This window comes from Trachypithecus francoisi, unplaced genomic scaffold (genome assembly GCF_009764315.1).
Source record: "Trachypithecus francoisi isolate TF-2019V2 unplaced genomic scaffold, Tfra_2.0 Contig00606, whole genome shotgun sequence".
Taxonomy (NCBI): Eukaryota; Metazoa; Chordata; class Mammalia; order Primates; family Cercopithecidae; genus Trachypithecus; species Trachypithecus francoisi.
This window is the reverse complement of record NW_022680764.1, coordinates 30993-50453: the sequence shown is the minus strand read 5'-3', so window position 1 is coordinate 50453 and position 19461 is coordinate 30993. Positions and strand designations below refer to the sequence as shown.

The following is a 19461-nucleotide window of genomic DNA, read 5'->3' as shown; positions in this document are numbered from 1 at the left end:
CCTTTCCTCCTCTAAAATGTCCTGACCTTACACATTTGACCCACAGCTTTAGAGACTTCACGGACGAGCCCCATCCACAGACCTCCAACACTTCACTTCTAGTCTCTTCCTTTTAGCCAGCATGACCCATCAATAAAGAAGCCCAAAAACTCGCAATTCAATCGAAAACCCTGACTCTGCTTTCCTAGAATTTAGAAGATCTATACTTTGAACGCTTGGCTTTGAAGAAACACTGTTTTCCCCTGGTCAGTTTACTTCCGTGGCAGCTGCTTAAGTATGTACAGTCCTGCTGCACCCAACCCCACGCCAGCAGGGCAGGCTGGCACCCCACTGCTGTCCATGCAGTCTCTGGGGTCCCACCAGCTCCTGTAAGGCAGAACTAAGCTGCATGACACACAGAAGTCTTGGTTTTGTACAGAACCTTTAATTGCAAACAACTTGAAAGCAGCCATCCTGGGGGTGGCAGGGGAGAACTCACCACACCCTCCCCTCAGTATTCTTCGCCTTCTTCAGCCTCAGCTTCCACGGAATCCACGCCCACCTCTTCGTAATCCTTCTCCAGAGCTGCTAGGTCCTCTCGGGCCTCAGAGAACTCTCCCTCTTCCATGCCTTCGCCCACGTACCAGTGCACAAAGGCCCGCTTGGCATACATGAGATCGAACTTATGGTCCAGGCGGGCCCAGGCCTCCGCGATGGCCGTGGTGTTGCTCAGCATGCACACGGCCCGCTGCACCTTGGCCAGGTCTCCCCCAAGGACCACTGTGGGGGACTGGTAGTTAATGCCCACCTGCCGGAGAAGGGAAATAAAGCAGTCTATGAAGCTTATATCATACCTAGAAATGGTAGCTACTTTTCCTCAAACAGAAGACATCCTGTAGGTGACAAGGAGAATACTCAGTTCACCTCACAAACGTCACTAAGCCCTTCTCTGTGCCAGGCAGGGTGATAGTTCCAGATGGAGAACAGAGAAAAGAACCTTGGAGGTAGCCACCCTGGTGGGATCCTAAGCTACCTAAAGGGCTGTGTCCTAGTACCTGTGACATGTGATAGGTGCCCAGGTGAAGAGTCTTCCCTTTGAAAATGTATGCTGCTTGTCTTCTTTGTAGATTACAATTAAATTCTGTAGCTAAACTTTTTCCACCCAGATAGATTCAGAGTACTCAACTCTTCCCCATGCTATCACAAGGAACATCATACCCACTTCTGACCCACAAAACAAGCCACTGTGGATATGCAAAGGTAGCAGATCATGGGTCAAGAGTCATATGAATGCTGCTACCACAGCATCAGGAAGTGGTCGAAGTGGTCCATGTGCCTGCCTAAGTAGGGGGTGGCATTCCAAGGTGGTAACCAAAGGGGAAGCATCCAAGTTTCAGAACTTGGGATTAACATGACCTGAGGTCCTGGCAGCAGTGCACAGGGTCAACTAGAGCAGGGAACAGCACACTTGTTCTATAAATGACAACATCAGGCCACGTGTGGTGGCTCAAGCCTGTGACCCCAGCACTTTGGGAGACTGAGGCGGGCAGATCACGTGAGGCCAGGGGTTTGAGACCAGCCTGGCCAACATGGCGAAACCCCATGTCTACTAAAAATACAAATACTAGCTGGGTGCAGTGGCTCATGCCTGTAATCCAGCACTTGGGAGGCTAAGGCGGGTGGATCACCTGAGGCCAGGAGTTCGAGACCAGCCTGGCTAACATGGCAAAATCCCATCTCTACCAAAAATACAAAAATTACCAGGTGCCTGTAATCCCAGCTATTTGGGAGGCTGTGGCAGAGAACTTCTTGAACCTGGGAGGTGGAGGATGCAGTGAGCCAAGATCACACTACTGCATTGCAACCTGGGTGACAAAGCGAGACTGTCTCAAAAAAAAAAAAAAAATTACCCGGGCATAGTGGTGCATATCTGTGGTCCCAGCTACTCGGGAGGCTGAGGTGAGAGAATCGCTTGAGCCTGAGGGCAGAGGTTGTAGTGAGCCAGGATCACACTACTGTACTCCAGCCTGGGGTACAAAGCAAGACCCTATCTCAATAAATAAATAAATAAATCTCACCACAGATATATAGTGTGATGACTCAGAAAGAGAGTTCAAAAGACATCACTGGGCTGGGCCCAGTGGCTCACGACTGTAATCCCAGCACTTTGGGAGGCTGAGGTGGGCAGATCGCCTGAGGTCAGGAGTTCAAGACCAACCTGGCCAACATGGTGAAACCCCGTCTCTACTGAAAATACAAAAATTAGCCGGGTGTAGTGGCGGGTACCTGTAATCCCAGCTACTTGGGAGGGTGAGGCCAGAGAATTGGTTGAACCCAGGAGGCAGAGTTGCAGTGAGCTGAGATCATACCACTGCACTCCAGCCTGGTCGACAGAGCAAGACTGTCTCAAAAAAAAAAAAAATTCAGTGATTCAATTATCAACTCTGGTTCACTACTTTATGCCCACATGCCTAGCCCATGGAACAGGGATACTCTCCCCAAAGGATGCAGGCCTTCAGGGACAGTGTTATTTTGTGCGTCTGCTGCTTGCTGAAAGCCCTCCACATCACCCAGTCATACCTTAAATCCAGTTGGGCACCAATCCACAAACTGGATAGTGCGCTTGGTCTTGATGGTGGCGATGGCCACATTGACGTCTTTGGGGACAACGTCCCCCCTGTACAACATGCAGCAGGCCATGTACTTGCCATGGCGAGGGTCACACTTGACCATCTGATTGGCTGGCTTGAAGCAGGCATTGGTGATCTCGGCCACGGACAGCTGCTCGTGGTAGGCCTTCTCGGCTGAGATGACCAGGGCGTAGGTGGCCAGGGGGAAGTGGATGCGGGGGTACGGCACTAGGTTGGTCTGGAATTCCGTCAAGTCCACATTCAGGGCCCCATCGAATCGCAGGGAGGCCATGATGGAGGACACGATCTGCCCAATCAGGCGATTGAGGTTGGTGTACGTGGGACGCTCGATGTCCAGGTTGCGCCGACATATGTCATAGATGGCTTCATTGTCGACCATGAAGGCGCAGTAAGAATGTTCCAGGGTTGTGTGGGTGGTCAGGATGGAGTTGTAGGGCTCCACCACGGCCGTGGAGACCTGGGGGGCTGGGTAAATGGCAAACGCTAGCTTGGACTTCTTGCCATAATCCACTGAGAGCCGCTCCATGAGCAGAGATGCAAACTCAAGAGCCAGTGCCGCCCCCAAAGCTGTGGAAGATGAGGAAGCCCTGCAGTCCCGTGCACAGATCCGCCTGAGAGAAACCAGACAACGTGAGTCAATGCCCGTGGAAGCCACACCACCAACCTCCAACAAGCCAGGGCCACTTCTCTTTGCCTCTGAAGACTTGATATGGATTCAAATCATCCATAATAAACACGTAGTACACTTTGAAGCAAAGAAAAGCAGACAAAGATCTACAGACAAATCACCATTGCAGACTCAGTAGGACTCAAGATGCTGGTCTAAGTTTTTGTTTGTTTGCTTGTTTGTGATGGAATCTTGCTCTGTTGCCCAGGCTAGAGTGCAGTGGTGTAATCTCAGCTCACTGCAACCTGCCTCCCAGGTTCAAGCAATTCTCCTGTCTCAGCCTCTCAAGTAGCTGGGAGTATGGGTGTGCACCACCATACCCAGCTAATTTTTGTATTTTTAGTAGACATAGAGTTTCACCATGTAGGCCAGGCTGGTCTCAAACTCCCGACCTCAGGTGATCCACCCACTTCAGCCTCCCAAAGTGCTGGGATTACACGTGTGAGCCACCGCGCCCGGCCAACATGCTGATCTAAATTTTGATAAAATGATCTCCCTTTCACCTTCCAAGAACTACCCTCCCATGCAAGACAATGGCCACATGAAACCTTCTCTTCTTACCAGTTTGCGGATCCGGTCCAGGACTAGGTCAACAATCTCCTTGCCGATGGTGTAATGGCCTCTGTTGTAATTATTGGCTGCATCTTCTTTCCCAGTGATCAGCTGCTCCAGGTGGAAGAGCTGCCTGTAGGTCCCTGTGTGCACTTCATCTACAAAAGAGACAGTGTGTGCTATGAATCTTTAAGGCCTGTACTCACCAAGATGGACACATTCCAGGACTGTTCACTTCTACAGAGTACATGCTGTTCAAAGTACATGACCTACAAGTCATAGGTCAACAGCGGCAGCATCTGGTAGACAATGTCTCTGTGTGATAACCAAACTGCATATGCAATTTATGACTTTACGAAGTTACACTCAGCTTGTGGTATAAATGTCAGCACGACCAGTTCCTAGTGAAAGGAAATAAGCTCTTGCACTCCTACGCAGGTACATAATTCTTTCCTACGTGTAGCTACATCAAAGGCTGTAAGTTAAAAACTCTTACAACCTGGGAAGTCACCAGATCAGTGAGACTTCTGCAGGGCAGTCCCATCAGGGCACCCTGGATGACCTGGGTCTCACAGGCTTTCAGGTGATCCTGTCATTTCCTGGGGGGCCACTGAAAGGTGCTGCCTCTTGGCAGCTCTCTTTGGAAACTACCTCAGGCTGCTATTCTGAAGGAAGCAAATGACTGTTCTGTACTTACCTTCTATGCCTAAGATGCAGGTCAAGACTCTCGTGCACCAGCATAAAAGTGCAGAGCATTCAGGAGGGAACCAAGGCTACTGTACCCTGCAGGCAGGGCCATCTGAGCAGGGCTGAGGCAGCCACAAGGGAATCTCTCCACAGCCCATCTTACTGCTGGCAAAGCAGCTTTTCCCTGTAGGTCAGGTTTTCCTAGATTAGGAGCCAAGTCTCACAGACACTTTCATCACGAACCTTTCAGTTTCTCTCCTAACAATGCCACGGGCATATGCCTGTCCATCCCATCCTTTCGGCAGGAGGATTCAAAGGAACCCACGCGGGGCTTTACCACTGCTCTCCCACCCTCTCAGGAAAGCTGCCATCCAGTGCCCAGGCACCTACCGACCACAGTGGGCTCCAGGTCCACAAACACTGCTCTGGGCATATGCTTGCCAGCCCCAGTCTCACTGAAGAACGTGTTGAAGGAGTCGTCCCCGCCACCAATGGTTTTATCACTTGGCATCTGACCATCGGGCTGAATTCCATGTTCAAGGCAGTACAGTTCCCAGCAGGCATTGCCGATCTGGACACCCGCCTGCCCCACGTGGATAGAGATACACTCGCGCTGTGAACCGAACATAAATGTGAACCCATTCATTTCAAGGCAACTTGAAGCTATATGGCATGCAAAATATTTGAATTTAATATTATATAGTGCTTCAGTATCTGGTGCTTTCGCAGTTGGCATTTCCTAGGAGGGTTAGGGGACTGATCCCTTTAGCCCTGTGAAAACTAACTTGCTGTAAATCATACTAGCTACTAAGTTTTACAGGTAGCCCTAGAACCTGTTTTCCACTACACAAAAATTAGGTTAACACTTGGAAGCCATGTAATGTCAATAATCAACCCCACATTATAGCCAGTCACGGTAATTCTCTGAAGAATATATAGCAGTTTTGGATTATGTCTTGATCAAAGGATAAGGTAGTTGGGCTGGGTAAGGAAATACAGAGTAGCTCTCAGGTCCCCATGGTCCAAGCCCAGGTGCTCAGTGTGTGTCCTCTCTCTGCCCCCAGATCTACCCTCCATCATTCACCATCTGCTCTGTGCTCTCGGAGGCCGACCCTTGAGAACAGCATCAGAGGCCTTCCTTGCCCTCTGGCTTCTTGCTGGTTTGGTCAATGGCAGGCAACAGTGGGATCCTGGGGGGCTGGAGGAGAGCAACGCCAGGGTACTCCCTCCTTAGCCCCTTCCTGCTCAACTGCTGCGGGTGACCTGAATCCCTCTTAAGGCCACACTTTTGGCAGGTTGCCCTCTCAATTTCTTGTAACCACTCCCTCTCTCTACCCCTTGAAGCCTACAGGTGTAATGGCTCCCAGATATCATCAGTGCTGGGACACTGCACTGTCCTTTGGTGGTTTCTTTAAACCCTGCCAAGCCGGGTGTGGTGGCTCATTCCTGTAATCCCAGCACTTTAGAAGGCTGAGGCGAGAGGATCGCTTGGGACCAACTTGAGACCAGCCTGGATAACACAGTGAGACCCTGTCCCTATGAAAAATTTACACATTAGCCAGGTGTGGTGGCAAACACCTGTAGTACCAGCTACTCGGGAGGCTGAGGCAGGAGAACTGCTGGAACCCAGGGGTTCAAGGCTGCAGGGAGCCGTGATCCCGCAACTGTGCTCCAGCCTGGGCAACAGAGCATTTGTTGAGTGCTGTCAAAAAAAAGAAAAGAAAAGAAAGGGTAACTGACAAACCACAGGTATTCAGACTTGGGACTTGGGAATCTGTTATGTTCATGCGTTGCTTTTTTTGTTTTTTTGAGGCAGAGTCTCTGTGGCCCAGGCTGGAGTGCAGTGGCACCATCAGGACTCACTGCAGTCTCAAACTTCTAGGCTCGGCTGATCCTCCCACCTCAGCCTCCCGAGCAGCTGGAACCACAGTCCCGCATCACCACGCCCGGGGAATTTTTGTATTTTTTTGTAGAGACCGGGTTTCGCCATGTTGGGTCAGGCTGGTCTTGAACTCCAGACGTCAGGTGATCCACCCGCCTCCACCTCCCCAAGGGCTGGGATTCCAGGCGTGAGCCACCGCGCCTGGCCTGACGTGTTGCCTCTAGTGAACAAGGCAATGTTTCAGCGGCGTCTGAACCGTAATTCCTAATCTGACCCACGTCCGCAGCCCCAGCCCCGTCAGCGAAGGCTCCTGGGGCTGCTCAGTCGTTGCAGGCAGCACAGACTCTTGCACTCCCACGTGGAGGCTGGAAAGCGGGAGCAGCGCCCCCCCCCCACCCCCCCCGTCTTCAGCAGGCGACGCCACTATTTGCTCTCTGGGGACTGGACACCGTCAACGGTCCCCGTCCACCGACTGAAGACCGGCAGCTTCATTTAAAACAAAAGCCGCCGTCCCTGCCCTGGGACCTGCAGATCCCGGAGACGATTCCGTGTCCTCCCGTCCCGCACTAGACCCCGCGTCCTTCTCCGGCTTCCTCTCAGCGCCCAGGCCCGCAACTACGTCCCTCCGTCCGCCCGAGGCCAACTTCGTCTGCCTGGGCGTCTGCGGTGGAGGAATGACCCGGGTCTTACCATGGCGAACTCCGCCGCTTTCGACCGACACTGCTTCCAGACCTCAACCGGCTGCCACAGCTGCTGAGAGCCAACTGGAACCGTCCGCCCGCGCACGCTGCACGGGATTGGCCCGCCGCTGCCAGGCTGCCATTGGCTTGGAGTTCCTGGGAGGCGGGCCGAGGGCCGGGTCCCAGTTCTTATTGGCCGTTGCTCAACACGTGTAGTGGGGACGCTCTCTGATTGGGTGCAGGATTGGCGGGAAGGCAGAGGGGTGATCAAAGGATTCGCGGGTGCTGAGGCATTTCCGGGGTGTCTTCTGACCAGGGTTGGAACAGCTACTGCACGGTTTTTGTGGGTCACGGAACATTGCCTTGCTCCCAGTGTGCCACTGCCCCCTCCCTGAATGCCCCGAGCCTGCTCCTCTCCAAGCCTTTTTCAGATCTTTGCAAACAAGGCCGCTTCTGAGAGGCCTTCCCGCCATCTACCCAAGTCACAGCACTGCAATCACCCTCCTCTTCCCTGTTCCCACCCAGCACCCGGGAAGTGGCAGGATTCAATCACTTTTGTGACCCAAAAGGAGAAAACGGGCTGGGCGCGATGGCTCAACCCTGCAATCCCAGCACTTCGGGAGGCCGAGGCAGGTGGATCACCCGAGGTCAACAGTTCCCCGAGACCAGCCTGGCCAACATGGTGAAAACCCATCTCTACTAAAAATACAAACATTACCCGGGCTGGTGGTAGGCACCTGTAATCCCAGCTACATGGGAGGCTGAGGTAGGAAAATTGCTTGAACCTGGGGAGCAGATGTTGCAGTGAGCCGAGATTAGGCCACTGCACACTCCAGCCTGGGCAACAGAGCCAGACTCCGTCAAAAAAAAAAAAAAAAGGAAGGAGGCAAAATTAGCCTAAGTGGAGAGGTTGGGCCAGGCGCAGCGGCTCATGCCTGTAATTCCTTCCAGTGCTTTGGGAGGTCATGACAGGAGGATCGCTTCAGGTCAGGAGTTCGAGACCAGCCTGGGCAACATGGTGAGACCCACCTTGCCCGTTTCTACAAAAAATAAAATAAAATTAGCAAGGCACGGTGGCACGCGCCTGTAATCCCAGCTACTCAGGAGGCTGAGGCAGGAGAATTCCTTGAACCTGGGAGGCAGAGGTTGTAGTGAGCTAAGATCGCACCACTGCACTCAAGCCTGGGTGACAGAGCGAAATGCCATCTTGAAAAAAAGAGTTTATTTGTGCCAAGTTTGAGAAGTGCAATCCTGGAGATGCAAGTTGTCTTAATATACACCTCTAATTAGCAGCAGTTACAAGTGGGTTTTTAAAGGAAAAGAAGAGACAGTTCCTAAGTTACCAAGAATTTTGAAATTAGAGAGGAAGTCTTGCTGTGTTGCCTAGGCTGGTCTTGAACTCCTGACCTGAAGGGATCCTCCCACCTCGGCTGGCCTGGCCTGAGGAATTTATATTAAAATAACATAAGCTATTTATTGGGCCGGGCGTGATGGCTCACACCTGTAATCCCAGCACTTTGGGAGGCCAAGGTGGGAGGATCACTTGAAGTCAGGAGTTCGAGACCAGCCTGGCCAACATGATGAAACCCTGTCTCTACCAAAAATACAAAAATTAGCCAGGCGTGGTGGTGAGCGCCTATAATCCCAACTACTTGAGAGGCTGAAGTAGGATAATCACTTGAACCCGGGAGGTGGAGTTTGCAGTGAGCCAAGGTCACACCATTGCAGTCCAGCCTGGGCAACAGAGTGAGACTGCATCTCAAAAAAAAAAAAAAAAAAAAAGCTATTTATTGTCTCTATATTGTCTACATTGTCTTTTGTATCACAAATTCAAGGAACAGGAAGATAATGGGTTAAGCTAGTCAGAAACAAAATGCCTTTAAACAGTCACCCCGGGGCATGGGTATGAGGGGTGTGACTGAAGTTCATATTCCTGTCTTTTTGGGCCTGATAAATTCTGCACACCTCACATAACTCAAAGTGCTGTGAATACTTTTTCTTTTCTCATTTCTTTAGTGGGAAGGAGTGGGTTTATGGCCAACAGGAAAGGAGAAGTCACACCCCTGTCCCAGGAAGAGCAGAGTGGGGACCCCATCCCCATTTTGGAGGAGTGTGGAACAATCACCTGATTCTTCCTTTTTATTTGTTTGTTTTTTTGACACTGGTTCTCACTGTGTTGACCCGGCTGGACTCAAATTCCTGGGTTGAAGTGATCCCCAAGCCTCAGCCTTCCTTGTAGGCTGGGACTACATGCGTATGATTCTTCGCGATTTGATTCTTCCATGCCTGAAGATCATCTTAACAGTGTGCATTCAGTTCTGGGAGAAGCACCAGAAGAGACGTGCTGGCTTACCCCCAGCTCATCACTAGGATGCAGCATCCCATCGTGGCACCTCCCTAGAGGGTGGCCAAGCAGGCCCTTAACTTTCCCTCCTGAGAGGAGAGCAGAGCAGAGACAGGGAGCTCCACCAGTGGGATGGGACTGGTGAGGTCCAGGAGTTGAGACTTTTCTGTGGCCTTTGGGGACCTCTGGACAGTGCGATCAGGTCTGCCCTTAGAAGGATGCTTTGGCAGAAGGCGGAGGTGCAGGGACCGAATTCTGCGGACAGCCAGGTAAATCAGAGGGCGAATCCTTCTGTATTAGTCAGCCCCAGGCACCCTAAAAAAATACCATTGACTGAGTGGCTTAAACAACAGGGTTTTATTTTCTCACAGTTCTGGAGGCTAAAAGCCCCAGAGGCCTCTTCCTGGTTTGCACACAGCCACCTTCTCACCAAGTCCTCCCATGGGAAGGTAGCACCCAAGCTCTCTGGTCTCTTGTAAGGACACGAATCCTATTGGATCAGGGCCCGCCCTTATGACCTCACTTAACCTTCACCATCTCCTTACAGGCCTTGTCCCCAAATACAGTCACATTGGGGATTAGCGCTTCAGCATCTAATATTGGCAGCGGGGGACACCATTCAGTCCGTAGCCCTCCCCTTCCTCAGGGCTCCAACCACGTCATGCACAGAACTCAGCTGTAGCCCGCATCACACGGTGCTCTTCAGTCCAGCCATGCTGGGATACGTTCTCGACAATGCATCATCAAGTGATTTCATTGATGTGAGAACATCTTAGAGTATACTTAGAGCAATGAAGGTGGTGCAGCCTACTGCACACCTATGCCACGTGGTGTAGCATATTGCCCCTTGGCTACAGATCTGTGCAGCAAGGATTTGTGTATCTAAACACAGAAAAGCTACGGGAAAAATACGGTATTATAATTTTATGGGACCACTGTTACATACATGCTGTCTGTTGTTGACCAAAATATCACTATAGGCTACATGACAGCAATATTTATTTTTCTGATTATAAAAGTAACACAAATTCCCAGTAGAGAGTGTAGAAAATTAGCAACAAACTATTTATTCTACTGTAAATGATGAAAGAAAAATGGAGCCTTGGACATGCCCATTTTCACTGTAAGTTATGATTCCATAACTGACTTGTAGTAAACAGTGTTTCTGGCCCCTAAGTATTGCTGCCTTGTGTATTTTATTTAGTATACAGCACTAAAAAAAAGAGTTTTGTGAATTATTAAATCATTTCAGTAAGTCAGCTAACAACATTTACATATAGTCGCTACACAGAAAGGAACACAAATTATTTCCTCTTTTGCTCAGATTCAAACAGGCTTGAGTGACAATTTGAGGATAAGGTGGCGCCTCGACAAGATTTCACACAGTGGCTACGGGGGCCAGAGTAGCAGCACCGCATGGTGCGGCAGGAGAAGGAGGACCTGCACAAGGTAGGCAGCTTGGTTCTGGGTGAGAAAGGCTTAAGAGGCTTTGCAGAGTTTTGTAAGGCTGAGTTCATACAGATGTTTAAAGACCTCCTTGGGACCCCCGCTCATGGACTGTCCCTGCTGCCTGCACGACACCAGGGCCAAGCCTGGTTCTAGGGCCCCTGCTGTGCCCAGTTGCTACACAGCCCATGTCAGCTGGCTGGGCTTGGCTCCCTGCCATGGTTGCCTTTCAGCGTGCTGCCTGCAGCAGGCACCCACTTCACAGTCATCATCTGCCATCTCCAGTTCAGCCCCACAGAGTAAGCAGCAGCTCCCCCAGCCCGCCCATTCTGAATGAGGAACGATGTCCAGAGGGCACTGTGTTATCCGCAGTGACACGCTGCGCCTGACGCCAGTGACCTCGCCCTTCTCTCTACACCATGCCCGCTGCTCTTAGAAGGGGCATCTTAGCAACAACAGGGAACTGCAAAAGAGGACATTTGTTAAAATGTGGCTGATTCCCCATAACTCCTTTACAAATTTGGTTTTTAGTAAGATGTGTGAACTTTATATTCAAATGCCATTAAGTATATAATAACACAATTAGGTTCTTTTTTCTTTTCTTTTTCTTTCTTTCTTTTTTTTTGAGACAGAGTCTCTCTCTGTCACCAGGCTGCAGTCCTGCAATCTCAGCTCACTGCATAGGCTCTGTTTTCTAAAATACATTCATTTATATACGGAAGTCCTTGGACATGTAGTTTGTGATCTGTCCTCTAAAATGTGCCAGATTTTAAACCCAAATTGCTTCTTAAGATCATCTGTGGTATCGTCCCCCTGCATAACTTGTCTGGGAGTGTAGTGTGGGCTGTGTGGCATCTCATTGCTTGACACAGTCACAGTGACTCTGAGCCAGACCCAGAGAGGCCTGGGGAGGCCTTTCTTCCCCATGTGGGAGCCACCCTGCCAGCTTGCTCCAGGTTTTGTCACTTCTAGTCTTAGTCCAACAGGTGTGGCAGTGACTAAACAGCCAGATTCTTGGCCAGATCGGCTGCAGGGAGGTCAGAGTCATCAGGGCAGCAAGTGGTAAGGTTGGGTTGTCAGTGCAGCTGAACTCTTGGTAAGTCCTACTTGTGGCCCTCCACCCAGGGAGACTTTGATTTAAATCTCTTTCTTCTTAAATTTCTTTTCTTTCTTTTTCAGTTTTTTAAGAGATGAGGTCTCACTATTTTGCCCAGGCACTGGTCTTGAACTCCTGGGCTCAAGTGATCCTCCCACCTCAGCCTCCCAAAGTGGTGGGATGACAGGCATGAGCCACAGTGCCTGGTCTGATTTAAATCTTCAGCACTTTGCCTACATGTTTTTTTCTGCTTCTGCTAATGATTAAGTAACTAGATTGAATGCCCAAATGTTTTATTCACCTTTGCAACTGTGTAGATGATATCAGGCAGAGGTTGACGTTACAGAGCCAGCTATCCTGCTGGAAGCTACTCCATGCCATGCAGGGTCTTTCTTGGTGTGGAGTTGGTGCTCAGCACCTGAGCCCAGGTGGTCTTCCCATTGCATGCTTGGCTGGGGTGAGGCGAGCACAGGGCTTTTTCCAAGCAGGGGATTTTCCCCATCTGTGACTTTCATCTGTAACCAGCATTGGCTGTCACTTGTGACTCTTTAATATAGTGTAAGACTAAATGTTCAGCCTTCCAGGCCTTTGTTAAACAAACGTAAAACATCTCTAAATTTTTTTTCAGCAACTGATTGAAGCTTCAGAGAGATTGAAATCCCAGGCCAAAGAACTGAAAGATGCCCATCAGCAGCAAAAGCTGGCCCTGCAGGACTTCTGGGAGCTCAATGAGCTCATTGCAGAGCTCTGCTCCCAGAAGCAGAAGGTGAGGGACAAGGAGGAGGAGATGGAAGTAGCCATGCAGTAAGTTGACGTGATGTAGCAGGAGATCTGAAGATCCAAGAAACTCCTCTTTCTGTCCCAGCACTTTGGGAGGTCGAGGCTGGCGGATGGCCTGAGGTCAGGAGTTTGAGACTGGCCTGGCCAATATGGTGAAACCCTGTCTCTATTAAAAATGCAAAAATTAACCAGGCATGGTGGTGGGCACCTGTAATCCTAGCTATTGGGAGGCTGAGGGAGGAGAATTGCTTGAACCTGGGAGGCGGAGGTTGCAATGTTGCAATGAGCCAAGATTACGCCACTGCACTCCAGCCTGGGCAACAAGAGCAAAACTCTGTCTCAAAAAAAAAAAGGAAGAAACTGTTTAGATATTTCAGCGATGGTACTGACTGGACTTTTGTATGACCTTAATAAAACATCTTTGAGAACTTGGGCTGCATTATATAAATTACTTTAAAATGGATCTTAAGTTTTATGTGAACCCAAGTAAGTTGATCTGCCAAGCATTTATTTTGTGCTTATCCCTCAATATCTATTTGTGAAATTATTAAAAGAGGTTCCTATTCCTAAGTTTTTAAAATTCCTTTTTAAGTAAGTAGAGGGTATTTATGCTAAGCTGTGATATGGCTTGGCTTAATTGAATAGGAGAACCTGCAGTCCATAAAGGGCCAATGGCAGTAGAAAGGCAAATCATAGTCTAGGACGCTTCAAGCCACTTGCTCTAGACCAGTGCTACTGAAGCATCTTGGTCTAAGCACTCCTTTACACTCTTACACATCACTGGGGATCCCAAAGAGCATCTACTTATGTAGATTACAGCTCTCAATATGCACCATGGCAGAAATCAGAACTGAGAATTCTTTCAATATAATAAAAACCCATTACATGATAACATAACATTTGTAAAGAAAAGTCACTATTTCTTTAAAAATCTAGTGAGAAGAATGGCATTTTTTCATTATTTATTTATTTATTTTAAGATGGAGTCTCGCTCTGTCACCTAGGCTGGAGTGCAGTCGTGCAATCGCGGCTCACTGCAGCCTTTACCTCCCGGTTTCAAGTGATTCTGGTGCCTCAGCCTCTTGAGTAGCTGGGAACACAGACGTGCACCACCATGCCTGGCTAATTTTTGTATTTTTAGTAGAGACAGGGTTTCACCATGTTGGCCAGGCTGGTCTCAAACTCCCGACCTCAGGTGATCTGCCCTCCTCAGCCTCCCAAAGTGCTGGGATTACAGGCGTGAGCCACCTCACTCAGCCGCATTTTTACATTTTTTAATGTTTCTTTAATATCTGGCTTAATAGAACACACCTTGGGTTCTCATGTTTGTTTCTGCACTCAATCTGTTTTGATACACTGTTCTGGATGAAGTACATGAAGAACTCCTGGTTCCCACAGATAACTAATTAATTATTAAAAGAGGTTTCTGGGTGCTAAGTTTTAAAAATTCCCTTTTCAGTAAGTAGAGGGTGTTTATTCTCTGACAATGTCTCAGGATCCCAGGGTTCTCAGCCCACGCTTTGAGAACTGCTGCCCTAGGTATTCTGAATGTTCCGCTGCTGGTGAGTGACATGTTTTAAGCAATGCTTACTTTAAAATTTGATTAAAGGCCAGGGGCAGTGGCTCACACCTCTAATCCCAGCACTTTGGGAGGCCAAGGTAGGCAGATCGCTTGAGCTCAGGAGTTCAAGACCTGTCTGGGCAACGTAGTGAAACCCCATCTCTACCAGAAATACAAAAAATTAGCTGGGTGTGGTGGCGTGCACATCTAGTATGAGCTACTCAGGAGGCTGAGTGGGAGGATCGCTTGAGTCTGGGAGGTGGGGGTTGCAGTGAGCCGAGATTGTGCCACTGTACTCCAGCCTGGGCGACAGAGTGAGGATCTCTCTCAAAAAAATTCTATTAAAATGTACTTAATGAATCCCAGAAATGAGAAGGCCTGGAAGCACATGCTCAAGTTCAGGGCTCTTTGCTGTTTAGCCACAGCATATCTGTTTGTTTTCTTCTTAGTTTACTTTGCAACCCAAATATATTTGAAGTTGTAGCCAGTTACAACTCGAATTAGCGAAACCCCTAACTAAGGATTACCGTTCCACATACGGATGCAGTGATATGTTGCCTGGGATTTGCTCTCAAATAGTTTGTGCATAGGCAGAGATGAAGCAAGCTCAGCTCAAGTTGCTCGCTGTCAGCCAAATACGGTGGCTTGCCTGTAATCCCAGCACTTTGGGAGGCTGAGGTGGGCGGATCACCTGAGGTGAGGAGTTTGAGATCAGCCTGGCCAACATGGTGAAACCCCATCTCTACTAAAAAATATACAAAAACTAGCCGGGTGAGGTGGTACATGCCTGTAATCCCAGCTAAACTGGAGGCTGAGGTATGAGAATCGCTTGAACCCAGGAGGTGGAGGTTGCAGTGAGCCAAGATCACACCACTGCACTCCAGCCTGGGTGACAGAGCCAGACTCCGTCTCAAAAAAAAAAAAAAAACAAATAAAACATGAATCAGTGTTCTACAGAAATCAGAAGTACTTGTTTTCACAAATCAGTACTCTTTCTTAAATTAGAATTTAAACTTGTTTTATTACTAACCAACCACTTCAGCAGAGCCCTGCACTGTGCTTACTTTCTGTTAATGACAAGTGCATCTTTATTTTGTAGCTGGAAGCTCAGCTCAAGGATGCTGTTGCCTCAAAGGGATGCAGACTTCATGAGCACATCGCAGACTTCAAGCAAACAGAAAGTGAGCCTGAAGCCCTCGAGGTGGTGCTGGTTAGAGTCTTTACTCTTAACCCTGAAACAGAAAGCTCATCCTTGCTGATCCCAGCACGTGGACATTGCCTTGTATAATGTGCTGGTCTTGGCTGAGCATTACCCAAGACAGTTCCAGACAAGACGGGGATATGGAGAGGTGGGGAGGGACCCTGCCTTCGTGACTGTTTTCATTTTGATAGTCAAGTATGTTAGTTCATTCTCTCACTGCTATAAAGAACTACCTGAGGCTGGGCGCAGTGGCTGACGCCTGTAATCCCAGCAGTTTGGAGACCAAGGTGGGTGGATAACCTGAAGTCAGGAGTTTGAGACCAGCCTGGCCAACATGATGAAATCCTGTCTCTACTAAAAAATACAAAAATTAGCCAGGTGTGCTGGCACATGCCTGCAATCCCAGCTACTCAGGAGGCTGAAGCAGAACTACTTGAACCCAGAAGATGGAGGTTGCAGTGAGCTGAGATTACATTACTGCACTCCAGCCTGGGTGACAGAGCAGGACTCCATTAAAAAAAAAAAAAAAAAAAAAAAAAGGAACTACATGAGACTGGGTAATTTATTTAAAAAAAAACAGGTTTAATTGGCTCACAGTTCTGCAGGCTATACAGGCTTCTGTTTCTGGGGAGGCCTCAGGAAACTTAACAATCAGAGCAGAAGGGGAAGCAGGCACATCTTACGTGGCCAGAGCAGGAGGAAGAGAGAGAGCAGGGAGATGCTTTACACCTTTAAACAACCAGATCTCATGAGAACTCCTGACCTCAGGTGATCCACCTGCCTCAGCCTCCCAAGGTGCTGGGATTACAGGCATGAACCACCATGCCCAACCCTGTATTTTAATTTCAAAAGAAGTAATATATTTGGTCTTTTAAATAGGATGTTTTTATTCAGTTAAAAGATGCTAATTAGGCCAGCCCGGTGGCTCACCCCTGTAATCCCAGCACTCTGGGAGACCGAGGCGGGAGGATCACCTGAGGTCAGAAGTTTGAGATCAGCCTAGCCAACATGGTGAAACCTTGTCTCTACTACAAATACAAAAATTAGCTGGGCATGGTGGTGGGTGCCTGTTGTCCCAGCTACTTGGGAGGCTGAGAGGCAGGAGAATCACTTGAACCTGGGAGGCAGAGGTTGCAGTGAGCCAAGATTGTGCCACTGCACTCCAGCCTGGGTGACAGAGCCAGACTCCGTCTCAAAAAAAAAAAAAAAAAAAAAAAAAAAAAAAAAAGAATTAATTACCTGAGGCCGGGCGCAGTGGCTCATGCCTGTAATCCCAGCACTTTGGGAGGCCGAGGTGGGTGGATGACGAGGTCAGGAGATCGAGACAAGCCTGGCTAACACGGTGGAACCCCGTTTCTACTAAAAATACAAAAAATTAGCCAGACATGGTGGGGCGTCTGTAGTCCCAGCTACTGGGGAGACTGAGGCAGGAGAATGGCATGAACCCGGGAGGCGGAGCTTGCAGTGAGCCGAGGTGGTGCCTCTGCACTCCAGCCTGGGCGATAGAGCAAGACTCTGTCTCAAAAAAAAAAAAAACAAATAAAACATGAATCAGTGTTCTACAGAAATCAGAAGTACTTGTTTTCACAAATCAGTACTCTTTCTTAAATTAGAATTTAAACTTGTTTTATTACTAACCAACCACTTCAGCAGAGCCCTGCACTGTGCTTACTTTCTGTTAATGACAAGTGCATCTTTATTTTGTAGCTGGAAGCTCAGCTCAAGGATGCTGTTGCCTCAAAGGGATGCAGACTTCATGAGCACATCGCAGACTTCAAGCAAACAGAAAGTGAGCCTGAAGCCCTCGAGGTGGTGCTGGGTTAGAGTCTTTACTCTTAACCCTGAAACAGAAAGCTCATCCTTGCTGATCCCAGCACGTGGACATTGCCTTGTATAATGTGCTGGTCTTGGCTGAGCATTACCCAAGACAGTTCCAGACAAGACGGGGATATGGAGAGGTGGGGAGGGACCCTGCCTTCGTGACTGTTTTCATTTTGATAGTCAAGTATGTTAGTTCATTCTCTCACTGCTATAAAGAACTACCTGAGGCTGGGCGCAGTGGCTGACGCCTGTAATCCCAGCAGTTTGGAGACCAAGGTGGGTGGATAACCTGAAGTCAGGAGTTTGAGACCAGCCTGGCCAACATGATGAAATCCTGTCTCTACTAAAAAATACAAAAATTAGCCAGGTGTGCTGGCACATGCCTGCAATCCCAGCTACTCAGGAGGCTGAAGCAGAACTACTTGAACCCAGAAGATGGAGGTTGCAGTGAGCTGAGATTACATTACTGCACTCCAGCCTGGGTGACAGAGCAGGACTCCATTAAAAAAAAAAAAAAAAAAAAAAAAAGGAACTACATGAGACTGGGTAATTTATTTAAAAAAAAACAGGTTTAATTGGCTCACAGTTCTGCAGGCTATACAGGCTTCTGTTTCTGGGGAGGCCTCAGGAAACTTAACAATCAGAGCAGAAGGGGAAGCAGGCACATCTTACGTGGCCAGAGCAGGAGGAAGAGAGAGAGCAGGGAGATGCTTTACACCTTTAAACAACCAGATCTCATGAGAACTCCTGACCTCAGGTGATCCACCTGCCTCAGCCTCCCAAGGTGCTGGGATTACAGGCATGAACCACCATGCCCAACCCTGTATTTTAATTTTCAAAAGAAGTAATATATTTGGTCTTTTAAATAGGATGTTTTTATTCAGTTAAAAGATGCTAATTAGGCCAGCCCGGTGGCTCACCCCTGTAATCCCAGCACTCTGGGAGACCGAGGCGGGAGGATCACCTGAGGTCAGAAGTTTGAGATCAGCCTAGCCAACATGGTGAAACCTTGTCTCTACTACAAATACAAAAATTAGCTGGGCATGGTGGTGGGTGCCTGTAGTCCCAGCAACTTGGGAGGCTGAGGCAGGAGAATCACTTGAACCTGGGAGGCAGAGGTTGCAGTGAGCCAAGATTGTGCCACTGCACTCCAGCCTGGGCAACAGAGCAAGACTGCATCTCAAACAAAACAAAACAAAACAAAAACAAAAACAAAAAAGAATTAATTACCTGAGGCCGGGCGCAGTGGCTCATGCCTGTAATCCCAGCACTTTGGGAGGCCGAGGTGGGTGGATGACGAGGTCAGGAGATCGAGACAAGCCTGGCTAACACGGTGGAACCCCGTTTCTACTAAAAAATACAAAAATTAGCCAGACATGGTGGGGCGTCTGTAGTCCCAGCTACTGGGGAGACTGAGGCAGGAGAATGGCATGAACCCGGGAGGCGGAGCTTGCAGTGAGCCGAGGTGGTGCCTCTGCACTCCAGCCTGGGCGATAGAGCAAGACTCTGTCTCAAAAAAAAAAAAAAAAAAAGAATTAATTATCTGCAATCACCAGGTCTATCGGTTTTAGATTTAGATCTGAATTGAAATGTCACTTAATTAGATACAATTTAAAAATCCATATCATGAACTTAGTTTGGAGAAATCTCATGACAATTAAAACTTTCAAAATCGTCAAAAGAACTTCCAGTGTGAATAATGCTAGCACACCACAGGATGCCACATGAGCAAGTCATGCAGTGAAATTGTCTCATCTCAGCTTTGTTCCTTGTGGATAAACTCACGTGCCAGAGGATGTGTGGTCAGGGCTGTGACTTACAGATGAGGCCAAGTGACCTCCCGCTGTTGGTGGTCACTGTGTCTTGTCAGACTCCACATGCCCATGCAGTCATCACTTTAGCCTAGGACGGCAAGGACAGTGGTGCTTGGGCAGGCGGCCAGCTGGGAGTGGCGAGGGTCTGTGCAGAGACAGGAAGGATGATAGGATCCAGGAGTAAGAACCACGGGAACCTCTGGGCCAGACAGAGTGCACTTTTTTTTTTTTTGAGACAGAGTTTCACTCTGTCGCCCAGGCTGGAGTGCAGGGGCGTGATCTCGGCTCACTGCAACCCTC

The 19461-nt window shown here is 48.9% G+C and overlaps 1 protein-coding gene and 1 pseudogene across 2 annotated transcripts; one reads left to right on the top strand and one right to left on the bottom strand.

Moving 5' to 3' along the window:
• Window positions 1-404: 404 nt before the first annotated feature.
• Window positions 405-7244, bottom strand: LOC117087024 (annotated as a pseudogene). Its single transcript, XR_004438646.1, has 5 exons — window positions 7109-7244; window positions 4927-5149; window positions 3859-4007; window positions 2560-3241; window positions 405-787 (listed from the first exon to the last, which is right to left on the bottom strand). The product of XR_004438646.1 is annotated as a tubulin alpha-3 chain-like (transcript).
• A 3987-nt stretch (window positions 7245-11231) lies between these two features.
• Window positions 11232-15584, top strand: LOC117087052 (serine/threonine-protein kinase MRCK beta-like). Its single transcript, XM_033216809.1, has 3 exons — window positions 11232-11282; window positions 12613-12788; window positions 15425-15584. Exons 1-3 carry the CDS (start codon window positions 11232-11234, stop codon window positions 15582-15584), a joined length of 387 nt encoding a protein of 128 aa, XP_033072700.1.
• The last annotated feature ends 3877 nt before the right edge of the window (window positions 15585-19461 follow it).